Raw genomic sequence first — 16,812 nt, 5'->3', positions numbered from 1 at the left:
TCCTTAGTTCCATTCAGAGACTCCATGTGATACAGCTTCCAATATGCATCTTCTCAATTTCCACACATATGATGACTGACATGAGATCCAAAAGTATAGTTTAGGCACTTAGTATTAAGGTGTAATCTTGAATTTGCAACAATTCTGGTATATGCCAGAAACACATACACAAACTGTAACTCAATAACACTACTATATTTGTGTCTGTTAAAAATGCAGATCATTGGGGTGCCTGGGTGGCTCAAGTGGTTAGTTGTCTGACTTTGCTTCAGGTCATGATCTCAGTTCTCACAGTTTGTGAATTTGAGCCCGGCGTCGGGCTCTGTGCTGACAACGCAGAGCCTGGAGCCTGCTTTGGATTCTGTCTCCCTCTCTCTCTGTCCCTTCCCTGCTCATGCTGTCTCTTTCCTCTCTCTCAAAAATAAACAAACATAAAAAAAAAGGGGGGGGGGGGCGCCTGGGTGGCTCAGTTGGTTGGGTGGCCAACTTCAGCTCAGGTCATGATCTCATGGTTCATGGGTTCAAGCCCTGCTTCGGGCTCTGTGCTGACAGCTCGGAGCCTGGAGCCTGCTTCAGAAGCTGTGACTTCCCCTCTCTCTCTGTCCCCTTCCCAGCTCATGCTCTCTCATAAAATAAATAAAGGTTAAAATAAATAAATAAATAAATAAATAAATAAATAAATAAATAAAGACAATCATGCCATAAGTAATGAATAGACCCCAAAAAGTGGGGGTCTATAAAGATTTTTCAGTACCATACCAAAGATGAGGCCTTAAAACTCCCCTAGGTTTATTATACAAACTTAGTTACTGACATTTTATTTCAAAGAAAGTGAAAATTTACCAAACTTCATGCGTATATATTCATAAGGATCTTCTTGCCAAAGTTCCTCATCAGCATCTGTATAGCACATCAAGGGAAAAATAACATCTTGGATAATGCCCTGCGATTTAAAAGTTAAGAAAAGTAACCTTAAGTCAGTCTTCAAATTTAAACCCCAAATTTTGTTTAAGTGCTAAAGCAAAACCAACCCTATAATATGTATTTTAAGCTTAATATCAAACTTTAGTAATGATTCTCAGATCAACTATTACCCTTTGTGAAACAAGTAATTATAAAATAAGACTTATGTGTATATAGGTAGCAATTAATATTCTGAGAAAAATACAATATGAAATTTTAGTCCATCAAATCCTATAGTTGTAATAAAGCAAATACATTACTCATAGAAATAGTATATAAGCTAATTATCCCCAAAACTAATCTGGTGAAGCAGTCCTTTGCTTACTCCAAATTATATAATTAAAATGTTATAATCTTAAGCCAACCAAAAGAATTTAAAGGCAAGTTAAAAAAAAAAAAAAAGAATTTAAAGGCAAGCTTTAAGATAATAGTTTTAAATTAAAATTTAAAAAAATTCTGAATATTAAAAAAGTACCTTTTAAAAGTTTATGTCAAGGTATGGTCTCATTCCTACTATACTCTCAAAACAATTAAAAGAACTAGACTAACGTAAGTCAACAAAATATGCATTTTTCAACATTTATTATAATTAATGTTATTTCCATTATATTTTCCAGAAAAACATTTCAGATAGAAAATTATTACTTGTATATGAGGCTTCAGATTCTTCCAGGTGAGGGCATGTGAAACTCCTTGATTAATATAATTTAATGTCTGCTGTAAAACTCGAGGAGCCATATATTGCTTCTCCTTGTACTGATATAATACCTTTAATAAAACCTTTGAAAAAAATTTTTGAGCAAAAACCAAAAGTTAAATAGAAATTTTAACCACTTCTAAGCCATCCAAAACACCTGACACACATATCTTAATACCCAAATCATCATTATAAAATAACCATATTTTAAAAAGAATTTTTAAAATTATGTATTAGAGAACCATATTTAATCCCAAGGTATTCCTATAAACAAACTGAAATAATACTATTTCAAAGGACTAGTTTCTAATTAAGTATAGTAAGAGAAAATCATAGGTTACTTACTGAACACATCACAATCTTTTGTGACAGCCCAATATTATTAGTTACCTCCCTGAAAAACCTTGCCCAAACCGTGTCTGCCATGAGTTCTAATTCTAATTGATATTGTCAAGATTTGGCCCACAGACCTCTCACAGGTCTATGAGGTCAAAACTATTTTCATAACAATGCTAAGACTTTATTTGCCCTTTTTACTGTGTGACATCTACATCGATGGTACAAAAGCAATGGTGGCAAAACTTCTGGTGCCTAACATGAATAAAGCAGTGGCAGGCACCAAAGTGTACAAGCAGCTGTCATACTCTTTATACCCATATTTAAATGCAGAACAACCTCTCCTTAAGAACACTCTTAATGAATCAGAAATATAAATATTATTGAATGAGGAGTATATGTGTAGCACTTTTGCTACATACCAAAGTACAGGGGTTGGAAGAAAACATGAAATAAGTAATAGCTTTTCCCATCAAACACCACCATATACTTGAAAGAAAACCTGACAAATTGTGGTTAGACTTGTGTATCTTTCCTCAAAAATGAACAAAAAGTGCCTTTTCCCTTCAAGGAAAATAACCAAAAATACATTCCTGGTGCTAAAATCTAAGCTTTCAAACAAAAATTAGAATTCTCAAAATCTTACACCTAAACACTTAGATCTACTTAATCAGCTTTCCAATATTTAAAGATATTTCTAATAACATCAGTGGTGATATTAGTTAATGTGATTTATTTTTCTTTAATGTTTATTTATTTATTTTGAGAGAAACCGTGTCAGTGGGGGAGGGGCAGAATGAGGGGGAGAGAGAATCCCAAGCAGGCTCTGTGCTGTCAGTGCAGAGCCTGACAAGGGGCTCGATCTCAGGAACCGTGAGATCGTGACCTGAGCGAAAATCAAGAGTCAGACGCCTAAGCAACTGGGCCATCCAGGAGTCCCTGTAATTGCTTTTTAATATGAATAATGCAATGTATTAACATTTGGAAAATCTTCATTAACTCAATTTTCCAAAGACCGTATGTTACAAAATCATGTATGGATAAAAGATCCATTTAAAGTGCAATATAGGGGTGGGAGGGAGAGGAGGGTGGGTGATGAGTATTGAAGAGGGCATCTTTTGGGATGAGCACTCAGTGTTGTATGGAAACCAATTTGACAATAAATTTCATATATTAAAAAATAAAGTGCAATATAGATCAACAGGTGTTAATGTAACAGAATATAAAATATTTGTTCTTACAAACTCTGTACTGCAATTAACCTTTAAGAAACTACCACTTGGGACACCTGGCTGGCTCAGTCTATAGAACATGTAACTCTTGATCTTGGACTCATGAGTTCAAGCCCCAGGTTGGGTGTAGAGTTTACTTAAAAAGAGAGAGAGAGAGAGAGAAACTACCACTATCAAATTTTGATGTGGTTATCAAAGAATTTCCACAACTATGTGAAAGTCTATTAAAACATTCTTTCTAGGGTACCTGGGTGGCTCAGTTGGTGAAACGTCTGACTCTGACTTCAGCTCAGGTCGTGACCTCACGGTTTTTAAGTTCAAGCCCTGCACTGACAGTGCTGAGCCTGTTTAGGATTCATTCTCTCTCTCTCTCTCTCTCTCTCTCTCTCTCCCCTGCTCATACTCTCTCTCAAAAATAAATACTTAAAAAAAAAAAAAAAGCGTTTCCTTTTCCAACTTATCTGAGTCCATGCCACACTGTTATTTATGTCCACCAAAACAAAAGACTGATTACATAGGTAGATGAGTATATAGCTGTCTTTTCTTAAGCCAGACATTAAAAATATTAGTAAAAATGTTTAACAATGCCATTTCTTTTTGCTAAAAACTTTTCATTTGGGGAACAGTTATTTAAAAAAAAACATGTATTGTGTGTTAATATATAAGAAGTTTATTATTTTTAAATGAATTAACTCTTAAATTTTAATTTCTAATATGATAAATACCACTAGGTATAACTCACATAAATAGAAGTTTGTTGAGGTTCTCAAAAAGTTAAAGAGAATAATAAACACCTAAGACCAAAAATGACAACTGCTACAGAGTTCATGCAGTTTTGGATACCAATGAACTATGAAAAGCAAGACAGAAATTAACCCAATAATACCATGTTTCAACTTAGAAAAATTCTTAGACTTACCTGCTGGACACCAACTGCAAATGCCTTCAGAAATACTTCAGCAAATTCATTATACTCCTTGGAAACATTGCCAGGGCTTCCATATCTAAAAAAACATTATTAAAACACCCAGTTTCTTTTCTTTTTTTTTTTTTTTTTTTTTTTAATGTTTGAGAGGGAGGGAGAGAGAGCAAGTGCGCATGCAGGGGTAGGCGGAAAAAGAGAGAGATCCCAAGCAGACTCCCTGCTGTCAGCATGGAGCCCAAAGCAGGGCTTGATCCCACCAACTGTGAGCGGTGAGATAGAGATCCCATCAACTGTGAGCAGGGCTTGATCCCACCAACTGAGCTGAAATCAAGAGTCAGATGCTAAACTGACTGAGCCACCCAGGTGCCCCCACACTGTTTCTCTATATTGCTTTATATATCAACACTTATAAAACCAAGTGCTTGAAAAAATAAACTTAAATCATCATATACTGAGAGAAACTTACCTTTCAAAAAGCCTTGCTAAGATATGTAAAGCCCACTTCTTACATTTCCACCATGGTAACTCAGGTCTATCATCTTCTTCAACTTGAAGTGTTTCCTTTAAAGAGATATTTATTTAAAAATAAATAACAAGATAGATTTTTTTTAAAAATAAGTCTTTTTTTTTTTTAGTTTATTTATTTATTTGAGAGAATGAGAGAGCGGCAGAGAGAGAAATGGAGAGAGAGAATCCCAAGCAGGTTGCATGATGTCAAAACGGGCCTGGGGTGGGGCTCTAACTCACAAACCATAATATCATGACTTGAGCTGAAATCAAGAGTCGGACGCTTAACTGACTGAGCCACCCACGTGCCCCTCAATTTTCAGTTTTCTTAAGTCAAATTTGGGTAAAGTTCTCTAAAAGGTAAAATGAAATGTTTCTAAAGTAAGAACAGTGTTACTCATGGTTATTCAGTTGTAAATAGTCTAGAGATTGGAGGTAGTCTTAGAGACTATTTACTCAAGAAAAATGAAAATTTGTGATTATAAGATTTCTGTAAGAACATTCATACCAGCTTCATTTGTACTACTAAAATCCTGAAACCACCCAGATGTCCCTCAACTTGTGAATGAATACATAATTGTAGTATATCCACACAACAAAATATTACTTGCTAATAAAAAAGAACAAACTACTACAATACAACATGAATACATAAGAAACAAACTATTACCACACAACATGAATACATACCATAAATACATTATGCAAAAGAAGGTAAGTACAAATAATTACTTTTATTAAGTTCTAGTACAGGCAAAACTAATCTATGGTGCCATAAATAAGAATGGTAATGGTAGGAATGACTAAAGCTAACTACCAGCAAATATTTTAGGAGATTACATGGATACTTATAATTGCTAACTCACTGGGATATTTATAGTATGTGCATATTTATAAATTATACCCAAAAAGTACAGAGTATATAAATGAAAATTTTAAAATTATATTTTGTGGGGCTCCTGGGTGGCTCAGCAACTGACTCTTGGATTTCAGCTTAGGTCTTGATCCCAGGGTTGTGGGATCAAGCGCCATGTCGGGCTCCACGCTCAGTGTGGAGCCTGCTTAAGATTCACTCTCTTTCTCTCTCCCCCTCTCATGCTTTCTAAAATCAAAATGAAAAATTAAATAACAAGTAAAAATTATAGGGGTGCCTGGGTGGCTCAAGGGGTTAAGCATCTAACTCATTTAGGCTCAGATTATGATCTCATGGTTTGTGAGACTGAGCCCTGCTTCAGGCTCTGCACTGATAGCGTGAAGCCTGCTTGGGATTCTCTCTCTCTCCCTCAATCTCTCTGCCCATGCTCTCTCTCTCTCAAAATAAATAAACAAAATTATATGTTGTACCTATTAAATGTGTACAGTTTCCTGCAGAGTGGGAGAAATGTCCTATTTATTTCTTCTACACAGTTTTTTTTTCTTTAAGATAAAAATTTAAGCGATAAACCACAGAACATGAGGTTGGTCTCACTTATGCCACTAATAAAATTATTTTGGATAAATTACATAACCCTTCTAGGTCTCTATTTAAAATAAATCCAGAGGGGCGCCTGGGTGGCTCAGTCGGTTAAGTGTGCTACTTCGGCTCAGGTCATGATCTCACAGTTGAGTTCGAGCCCTGCATCGGGCTCAGTGCTGACAGCTCAGAGCCTGGAGTCTGCTTCGGATTCCATGTCTCCCTCTCTCTCTCTCTCTCTCTGCCCCTCTTCCGTTCATGCGTGCGCTCTCTCTCTCTCTCTCTCTCAAAAATAAACATTAAAAAAAATTTTTAAAAATAAATTCAGAGGGATTTTTTGAAGATTAAATAAGGTATGTAAGAACACTAAAAACATTTTATGTATTTGGGACTTATGAATTCCCCTACCTCTCTAGAGAACCAGATTATAAAGAAACATAGCTGTTATTTTTAAAATTGTGATTAGGGGCGCCTGGGTGGCGCAGTCGGTTAAGTGTCCGACTTCAGCCACGTCACGATCTCGCGGTCCGTGAGTTCGAGCCCCGCGTCAGGCTCTGGGCTGATGGCTCAGAGCCTGGAGCCTGTTTCCGATTCTGTGTCTCCCTCTCTCTCTGCCCCTCCCCCATTCATGCTCTGTCTCTCTCTGTCCCAAAAATAAATAAACGTTGAAAAAAATATATTTTTTTTTTTTTTTTTTTTTTTTTTTTTTTTTTTAAATTTTTTTTTTTCAACGTTTATTTATTTTTGGGACAGAGAGAGACAGAGCATGAACCGGGGAGGGGCAGAGAGAGAGGGAGACACAGAATCGGAAACAGGCTCCAGGCTCTGAGCCATCAGCCCAGAGCCCGACGCGGGGCTCGAACTCACGGACCGCGAGATCGTGACCTGGCTGAAGTCGGACGCTTAACCGACTGCGCCACCCAGGCGCCCCGAAAAAAATATATTTAAAAAATAAATAAATAAATAAAAAATAAAAAAATAAAATAAAATAAAATAGAGCTTAAAAAAAATTAAAAAAAAAATAAATAAAATAAAATAAAATAAAATAAAATAAAATAAAATTGTGATTAAATTAAAAACACAGCTGGACAATTCTTTCTGTACTAAAAATCACTGAATCGTATACTTTGAAAAGGTGAATTTTACAGCATGTGGGCTTTATCTCTATAAAGTTGTTATTTAAAAAAACAAGTAATGTAACTAACTACAAAGTTTTACTAATTTGCCAAATTCTTCCCCTGGTTCATAAGTGTCTGATAAATTAATAGGTTAAAATCTAACAATGAGTGTCTTTTAAAATTATACATAGTTAATATATAACATTGTATTAACTTAACATGTGTAACAATGATTTGATATATGCATATATTGTGAAATGATTACCATCGTAAATTTAAGAAGGTAGTCAAAAAATATAAACTGTCAATTATAAGATAAAGAAGTTCTAGATATGTAATGTTCCGCATACTGACTATAGTTAACAATACTGTACTGTATACTTGAAGGTTGCTAAGAGAGTAGATCTTTAAAATTCTTATCATAAGAAAAGAATTTTGTAACTATGTGAGGTGATGAAGAGCGTGCAACTCTTGATCTTAAAGTCGTGAGTCTGACCCCCACCTCTGGGTGTAGAGTTTAGTTAAATAAAATAAAACCTAAATAAGATTTTTAATATTAATAAATAAAAACTGAAAAGAAACAGAAGAATAAAGATAAAGAGATATATATACGTACCTAAATAATAATATATGAAATAACCCTTTATAATTTTTTACTTAGTATATGCACATATGTAAACAAAGTGGTCTCTCCATCTAGAATAATTTGTATTATGAATTATATAAACTCTTAAAAAATTTACAGGAAAGATCAGTTAAAATTTTCAAAAGATATTGGGGCGCCTGGGTGGCGCAGTCGGTTAAGCGTCCGACTTCAGCCAGGTCACGATCTCGCGGTCCGTGAGTTCGAGCCCCGCGTCGGGCTCGGGGCTGATGGCTCAGAGCCTGGAGCCTGTTTCCGATTCTGTGTCTCCCTCTCTCTCTGCCCCTCCCCCATTCATGCTCTGTCTCTCTCTGTCCCAAAAATAAATAAACGTTGAAAAAAAAAAAAATTAAAAAAAAAAAATTTTTTTCAAAAGATACTTAAGTATTTTAGTAATGTTAAGAACACAAGGAGACTTACTTACATTAGGTACATCTCTGTTCACAACAGTCTTTAAAATTTCTATCCATTCTGTCAGGTTCTGTTGGTTTATCAGTTCCAGTGGTAGTGTATACTGAATGAAAATCAAGAATCAATTATTTAAAAATCCTTACAAAAGAAAATCTGACTTCCTTTAATTCTTCACAAAACCCACAAAAAGTATTTCATTTAATCCATAATTCCTGTTTTTAGTACCCAACCAAATTTCTCATTTGGCTGATCTGGTCAGTTATCTACAGTGGAGAGTTGTGGCAATGACAGTAGGCATCCTTGTCATCCAAATTACTGGGAGTATGTTTTATTTTCACCACAGGAGTGACATTATGGACTTCTAGTGAATGTCTTTTATCAAGTGAAGAAAATCTCTATTCCAGGACTCTTAAGAGTTGTTTTAAGTAGCAATGCTTATTAAGTTTGATCAAATGCTTTATCTGATATTCTTAAACATGATTACATGATTTTTTTTCATGTAATATGAGTTAATCACAAAAACTGATCTGTTGATCCACTCTGTTCCTTGGATAAATCCTCTTAATGGGCTCATAAAATCAATATCCTATTTAGAATTTTAGGGTATCTATCTATTTTCACAAGTGAGACAGGGCTATATTTTGATACCAGGGTATGCTGGTGTCAAAAAAATTAGTTGGGGAGGTAACTATTTCGTCCTATGCCCTAGAACAATTTATAAAAATAACAATCTAAAAAAGTTATAATCTTACCAACTAGAAAACAAAAGAAAACAGTATAGATAGTATATATCCGAATCACTTCAAGTGCTCTTTGCTTAAGACTGGGAGATAAGAGATTGTCTAAATCTATTAAATCTACAGATTTAGCAAAGAAATGCAAAATCCAACCAAACAATAGAGTCAGTTACAATCTTTGGGGAAGTCACAGTTCTATTTAAATGATATTTTAAAAGTTAAGCAAGGGCATGAATTGAACCAAAGGTCCTAGTAGATGAGATGAATCCTTCTTTGGCTACATGGCACAAAAAGAACCAGACTTTTAATACTGATCAAAAACGGTTTCATATAAATAATTACATCCCACTGAGAATATACATACAATCACTTTCTTAGTGGATATCTTTTATCGCAGACTTAGAATATGTAAAAATGATGAAGCCCATTATTGTGTGCCAGTCAAGTAAATCAAAAGTACTAGCATTTTTGTGTTAAGCTTAGGAATAGGTTTCGTAATTACTTGGACAATCTAGGTACATTTGGAATATCAGGTTCATGCTAGATATAAACTGTAATTTCAGTAATTGATTTTCAGACTTTGTGAATGCTTAAGGTGAAAGGCATAAATATTTTTTACTGATTTTGTAAATAGTGTTAGATGGTTTAAGGGAGCTTAAGATTGACCAGTTGTAATTTAAGATTTATTGGAGTTGTTTGTGTATTTAGGGAAGTGTGCTTGTTAAGACTTTTAATGTACTTACAATTTTGGCGATTTATATTTGACTAGCAAGAGATCTACTTGATCCAGATTTTCACATGAAATTAAGACATGGAAATTCTTTATTTTTTAATGTAGCAAAGACAGACTTATTACATATAAAAACGGTTTTATAAAAATTACCTGAACAAGAGCATAGAAGATCTTGAAAATTTGTTTCTGGATAAGGACAGACTGATCAGACTGATCAGAAAGAAGCTGGATAAAACGGTCCTTTAGAACTGGCAGAAAATGCTGCATTGCTGCTACCAGTGGACTCCGTTCCTCTGGTTTCTTGTACCTTTGGGTAGGAATACAAACTAATTCTGTAAGAATTTATTTCACAATTTTATTTATATGTATGAGTTACAAAATTAAACTGCTTGTTTGTTCACATAAATATATAAACAAATACTTCCTAAGCAACTTTAGATTCCTAGAAAGAAAAAGAAAAACCAACTATGGAACCAAATCACAAGCAAAAGCAACTTAAGAAAACCCTGAAATAATAATAAAATATTTAAAATTTTCTGAACATTCATTATGAAGCCGATAATCTTCAAGGCTCCATTAGCATCCTTACTTCCATGGTTTGAGGAAACTGGGGCACAAAGAAGTATCCTTCCCTGTATACTCATCGAGGTATAAACCTCATCAGTCAAGATCAAAGATCTGTCCTCTTAACCATGTCACTATGCAATCTCTATTTGTGAATACTGATACAAATGAGGAGCTACAATGACTTGACTTTTAAATATTAGCAGCTGACATAAAATCAATTGTATATTACCATCCTTGTTATTTACATACCAAGGCCATTAAGGCAGAAATGGATCTATAAGGCAGAAAATATTCTACTTCTAAAAGTACTATAAACAGGAAGGTCTTTTGTAACCTATCTGGCAACAAAACCTGACCTCAAAAGGCTATTTATGACCTTCACTTATCCCATCTAGAGTGGATATTCACACATTTCATAGCAGATATAATAATGTGTTTGAAAAAAACAAGAATGTGTTTGACTACTGAGTGATGGTTCAATTTCAAAAGGAGTGTTTAACATGTATTATGTGAACCTTGCTACCTTTCTAAAATCCAAAAAATCTTGAATTTGGAATCACATTTGTTCAAGGATGTGGGTAAAGAATTGCTGACCTAAGTGAGAAATTTCCGCATAGAGATTTCTCGGCCTTTTAACAGTATTATTTAAAAAGGTCTGTTGGTTTTTTAAAAAATTAAACTATACTTCAACTTAAAAAAGTTGTCAAATATGCTTCAATGAAAAAAATTTTAAATAACTTAATGGATTAGAAATATAGGAAAGACACCCCAGCTTCATTAAGGAATAGGAAGAAAAGCTCTGCAAAATACAGACTAGTTGTTAAGTCATTATTCTAAAAGACACAATTTATCTTTTCAGATTAATCTAAACCACTTTAAATTGGTGTTCCCTACCAGACTCCAGTTTTATCTACTGGTAGCCTTCCTGAAGGAAGAAAATGTATTTAAGAATTGTATATTTGAGCATATTTTTAAAAGGTAAAGGTAAAAAAGCCAGATTCTTTTTCCCTACTGGATGAAATTAGAACCAAAGTAAATTGCTCACAATAAAAAAACGCCAAGACAAATGTTCTCACTAATAACAACAGAGACTATTAAACAATAAACTGACATTATTTTAAGTACTATTTTAATGTGCTAAGAAATTACATGTAGCATACATTTTAAAACATTATCTGCACAGTTGAGTCAAAAAAAACCACAACAGTTTATGAAAGGAAGCCATTTGCACTCTCCAATCTGATTATATAAACTACAGTAATTATAGAAAATATTTCCTTAAAAAAAAATATTTCCTTTTAACAATAAAGGTAGAACTATATTAGGTGCTTCTCTCCACTTATCCAACCCAGATAATCACTCACATTAAGAGGGTTTGACTACCCATTTCATATTACACATTCTTCTTTCCTACCTCCCTCTCAATATCAAGGAGAGGACTAGAAGTTAGATGGTATTACTTGCTAATCTAAACTAACTGGTATGTGAAAATAATTATGATAGGAAACAAATCACTATCCCATAAGACCTGAAAAGTTCCTGAAAGCATGAAAATATGACACTAATAAAAGCGGACTACCACAAGGCTACAATGTGACAATCTGGTGAGCCAGGCTCACCAGAAATCCTAAGGACTAGTCCATCACTTTTCTCTTAAAAAACAAACAAAAAAAATCTTCAATGGTATATCAGCATCTAAAAGAATCACATCCAAATTCTCCATCATGGCATTCAAAACTCTCTTTAACATGGTCCCAATTACCAGACCAAAATTATCCCCCACCTCTCAACAGAAATTATCCATACCATTTAGTGGTCTCCTCACTACCCACTAAAGACAGTATCTCATTTCCACCTCTGTACCTTTCTTTGTTCATACTACTCCGTATGGTGTGACATGCTTTCCTCTTCAAATGCTCCTTCTGTGCTCCTTCAACTGACAAGCATTTCCTGAGGATCTATGCTCCTGAAGACCACCACAACTTCCAATTTCTCCATGAATTTTCTTAGAACTGCTTCAGTCCACACAGATCCCTTGTGAACACCTTGTGCTCCACAATCAACACTGGCGGAAAATGAACTGGAATTCCAATACTGTAGCAGCCTCCTATGTCTCCCATTAAAAAAAAAATCCCTGTCACACTCTCTCCTGCTAAGATTATAGGACAGGAGAGACTTGAACCTCCTCAATGACAATAACAGATTATTGTTATTCTCTCTCATTTTAATCACTCACTTACCAGAACTACAACAACTGGCACTCTGACAGAGGTTGGAGCAACAGCTGGAACATTCCTTAGCAGGAAGATGGGTAGCTGGTGGGAACACAAGAAAACACCAGTACCAATGCTGTAAATGGTATATTTCTCTCCTGCTCAGAAGAAAAGCAGCAGTTCATCAGCTACTTTGAGCTGGGACCCAAAAAGGGTATTTATATTGGAGGCTAACTACAAGCCCCAGAATTAGAGGGCTCACAATGGCATCTGTGTAGCTGTTAGGACTGGAAATAAAGCCACCATCATGGTGTTAAGTGTTCCTCATGCCTTCCTCATAATTTTCTAGTATCAAAACTTTTAAGTGCCTACAAATTTCATTACTTTCACTATACACTTGGAGATAATCCCTTCAACATTTGGCTTACCACCTTTAGTGCTATGCCTCAACTTCCAAGGTTATGTATTTTTTCTCATCCCTAAACCCAAATCTAAAATGATCCCTTAACCTAAAATGTGTCTTACTGATACTACTTACTTATATGAACTGTAATTTGTTCAAATATGCAAACACTGAAACAGGATCCCTCAAAATACAATGATTAAAAATGATCATATGAAATTTCAACATATCTTTCTTAAAGGATCTTATCAAGACCCCAAATTAAGATAAAAAATTCACAGAAAGCCAGAAGTTAAATAAAGAGCTCTAATGCTCAAAGTACTCTGCTACCCTTCACATTTTAAAAAAGCTCATGTTTAGTTTAGGCCTTTAATCAGCACAAATTGATGAGCCCATATTGAGGAATTAAAGATAACTCAGTTTTTGAATAGGGAAACATAGCAAGAAAAAAGGGCACAAGGAGTTTCTTAGTTGAATCAACAGAAGCAATTGTAGAATTAAAATAAGAATGCTATTTCAAAAAGAAAATACTGAATTAAAATCAACATAAAATTCACTAATATTTATATACCAAATGTAATTTTAGATGTTCAAACAGACTACCTTAAAATTTCCAAGCTTTTCCTACTTCTCAAATCTCTGTAGGAATTGAGAGACACTTACTCATAATTTTTCACAAGCTGATAAAGGCAAAGAAGAATTCCTAGCCAACAAGCACTGTTATCAGACTGAAGATAAAAGCCAATTTTGTCCACAATGGCAGTCCAGCGGCTTGGATAATCGTGTTTGATGATATGGTGAATGCATGTAGTAAGCTGTACCCTGAAAGTCAAAAATAAACAATAAAGAGGAAGAAATGCTACCTAGATAAAATTCTGCTCCAAGAAAACTGCTGTTTAGACAAAAGTAAGCCACTGAGCAAAATCTACCTGTTCCTACTGATTTAAAAGAAACCCAACAAATGTTACAAGGTGATTTGGGGTTTGTGGGTTTAAGCTCCACATCAGGCTCTGTGCTAATAGCTCAGAGCCTGAAGCCTGGTTTGGATTCTGTGGCTCCCCCTCTCTCTGCCCCCTCCCTTGTTTTCTCCCCCGCCTCTGTCTCAAAAATAAAAAAATTAAAAAAAAATTTTTAATGTCTATTTATCTTTGACACAGAGAGAGACAGAGTGCAAGCAGGGAAGGGGTAGAGACAGAGGGAGAGACAGAATCCAAAGCAGGCTCCAGGCTCCGAGCTGTCAGTACAGAGCCAGATGCGGGGCTCAAACTCACGAGCTGCAAGATCATGACCTGAGCCAAAAGCCGGCTGCCCAACCAACCAAGCCACCCAGGAGCCCCCTCAAAAAATTTTTTTTAATACAGGTGATTTTATTTTTTTATTTTTCACCCCTATCATCAACTGACGAGTTTCATTTAGAACATAGTTATTCTCATTGAAAATTCTGCAGAATTATATAAAAATAAGAGCTTTTAAATATCAAGACTATAAAATATGGGGCACCTGGGTTGCTCAGTCAGTTAAGCATTCGACTCTTGGTTTCAGCTTGGGTCATGATCTGGCGGTTTCGTGAGTTTGAGCGCCACATTGGGCTCTATGCTGGCAGCATGGAGCCGGCTTGGGATTTTTCTCTCCCCATCTCTCTGCCCCTCCCTCACTTACATGTCTCTGTCTCTCTCAAAATAAATAAACTTAAAAAATAAAAAAATAAAAAAAAACCAACAACCAAGACTATAAAATATAACATATGACAGCATTCTAAAGTTTTCTTTTACCTGTGTCTACCTGATCACACTATGTTTCACAAGTTTTACAGGAAGTTTAAAACCTTTAGGTTTTATAAGTGTACAAATCACAGTAAGAAAATTAAATAAAAAGAAATTTGCCTGTAACAGCATTTGTTAAGTTTACTGCTATAAAAATGACAGGTTTTTAAGGGCGCCTGGGTGGCTCAGTCAGTTAAGCACCTGACTCTTGATTTCAGCTTAGGTCATGATCTTATAGTTATGTGAGATCAAGCCCGAAGCAGGGGCTTGAGATTCTCTATCTCCCCCTCTGCCCCTCTTCCCTGCTTGTGCGCGTGCTCTCTCTCTCACTCTCTCTCTCTAAAATAAAAAATAAAAAAAATTTAAAAAAAGACAGGTTTTTATGTTCTGGAAAGACCCCCTCCCAAACTCCACAAATTATATACCTGCAACAATGGGTAAGTTTTAAAAATATACATATACCTGATGAGCTCAGGAGAGTGGATAATAGCTTCTACAATATTTTCTCGAATACAATGTCGATCTTCTTCTGGAATAGTATAAGGAGATATATCTCCTGGTGCTGTTTCCCGATCAGGCCAATACTGTGTTATCATATTTTTCAAATAGATAACACCTAAAATGTAGATAAATTTGACAGCAGTATTTACTGTGAAAGCATTGTGAATACCCCTATAAGTGTCCACACCTCAATTTATTTCTTTCGGACCAACCACTGTCAGTAAAGCTATCCTTTTTTAAAAACAAAATACTGCCTTCTAGTATTTTAAAAGTTGATAATCAAAATACAAGTTTAATTCTTAGCTACTGTTATGATCCATAAAGTTATTATTAAACATATAGCCTTAGAGAACTCTGCAAATAAACACACTATACAAACAAAACTGCTAAAGACTTTTTACATCACATTTATTCCTAATATTTTTTATCCTGTTTTCTGTCGGAAAGCTATTTAATTTCACTTTATCAATTTTCTAAATGAAGCCTCTAAAGATAAAACCACATACACATACCAATATAGCTTCTACAATTAGTAACACTACTATAGACTGAATGTTTGTGGCCCCCCTCAAGTTTATGTCAAAATCCTAACCCCCTAAATGACAGCATTAGGGGTGAGGCCTTTTGTAGGTATGTGACAGCATTAGGGGTGAGGCCTTTTGTAGGTGATTAATGCCTTTAAAAGAGAAACCCTAGAGGTTCTTCCCCTTCCACCATGTGAGGTTCTAAGAACCAGAAAGTGGGTTCTCATCAGACACCAAATCTGCTGGCTTCTTGATCTTAAGACTATTCAGCTTCTAGAATTGTGAGGAATAAACTTCTGTCATGCAGTCTATGGTATTCTGTTACAGCAGCCCAAACTGACTAAGACGTACAAAGGCTGTTATTTTTATCATAGAAAAATTATAGTATAAAAATCTCTAGTCTACAAATTTAAGCATTTCATTAATATGCAATTGTACTACTTCAAATTCATTTTATTTTATGGGAGAATTTGCTATGTTCAAAAATTACAGATTACCTATTTTGTGTTACCAATCACACTGCTATCTTGAACATTGCTAGTTAACATGAACTAGATTGCTAACAGTGCTTTTAATCCAGTCCTCCCCTTCCCATAAGAGAACCTTCAATCACAAATGCATAAGATGTACAGGAAAGGGAAATTATTCAAAATTAATCAATTACTAAATTCTAAAAAATACCAGCTCTTCTCTGATTAGTAATTAACACTTACCTGGAGTTTTACACCTATTTGAATAAGGATAACTAATACATCTATGATTTTTACATTCTACTTTGTTTATCTTGGGAATTAAAATAATATCCCACCTTAAAAGTATTGCAAAAGAGATTAAGACTACACATTAAAATACCCTTAGTATTGCAAAAGAGATTAATACTACACATTAAAATACCCTTCAACAAAAGTTTTAAGACAAACTACATCTACAATAAAGAACACTGACTCAGGGAGCCTGGGTGATTCAGTCAGTTATGCATCTGACTCTGGATTTTGGTTGTGATCTCAAGATCATGAGACTGAGCCCCAGTTAGGGCTCCATGCTGAGTGTGGAGCCTGCTTGGGATACTCTCTCCCTCTCTCTCTC

The 16,812-nt window shown here is 35.0% G+C and overlaps 1 protein-coding gene across 1 annotated transcript in view; it reads right to left on the bottom strand.

The window, feature by feature from the left end:
- Positions 1-16,812, bottom strand: part of IPO7 (importin 7) — a 47,630-nt gene that overhangs the window by 17,656 nt on the left and 13,162 nt on the right. Inside the window, exons 3-10 of the mRNA XM_045484452.1 lie at positions 15,164-15,317; positions 13,602-13,760; positions 9,906-10,062; positions 8,299-8,388; positions 4,620-4,714; positions 4,148-4,232; positions 1,609-1,743; positions 844-943 (exon numbers count right to left, since the gene is read on the bottom strand). Of these exons, the coding sequence (XP_045340408.1) occupies positions 844-943; positions 1,609-1,743; positions 4,148-4,232; positions 4,620-4,714; positions 8,299-8,388; positions 9,906-10,062; positions 13,602-13,760; positions 15,164-15,317 (975 nt within the window). The remainder of the gene's footprint in view (positions 1-843; positions 944-1,608; positions 1,744-4,147; positions 4,233-4,619; positions 4,715-8,298; positions 8,389-9,905; positions 10,063-13,601; positions 13,761-15,163; positions 15,318-16,812) is intronic.

The sequence above is a fragment of the Leopardus geoffroyi genome, chromosome D1 (assembly GCF_018350155.1).
Source record: "Leopardus geoffroyi isolate Oge1 chromosome D1, O.geoffroyi_Oge1_pat1.0, whole genome shotgun sequence".
Classification (NCBI taxonomy): domain Eukaryota; kingdom Metazoa; phylum Chordata; class Mammalia; order Carnivora; family Felidae; genus Leopardus; species Leopardus geoffroyi.
Note: the sequence above shows the minus strand (reverse complement) of the source record. Positions and strands in the feature narration are given on the sequence as shown.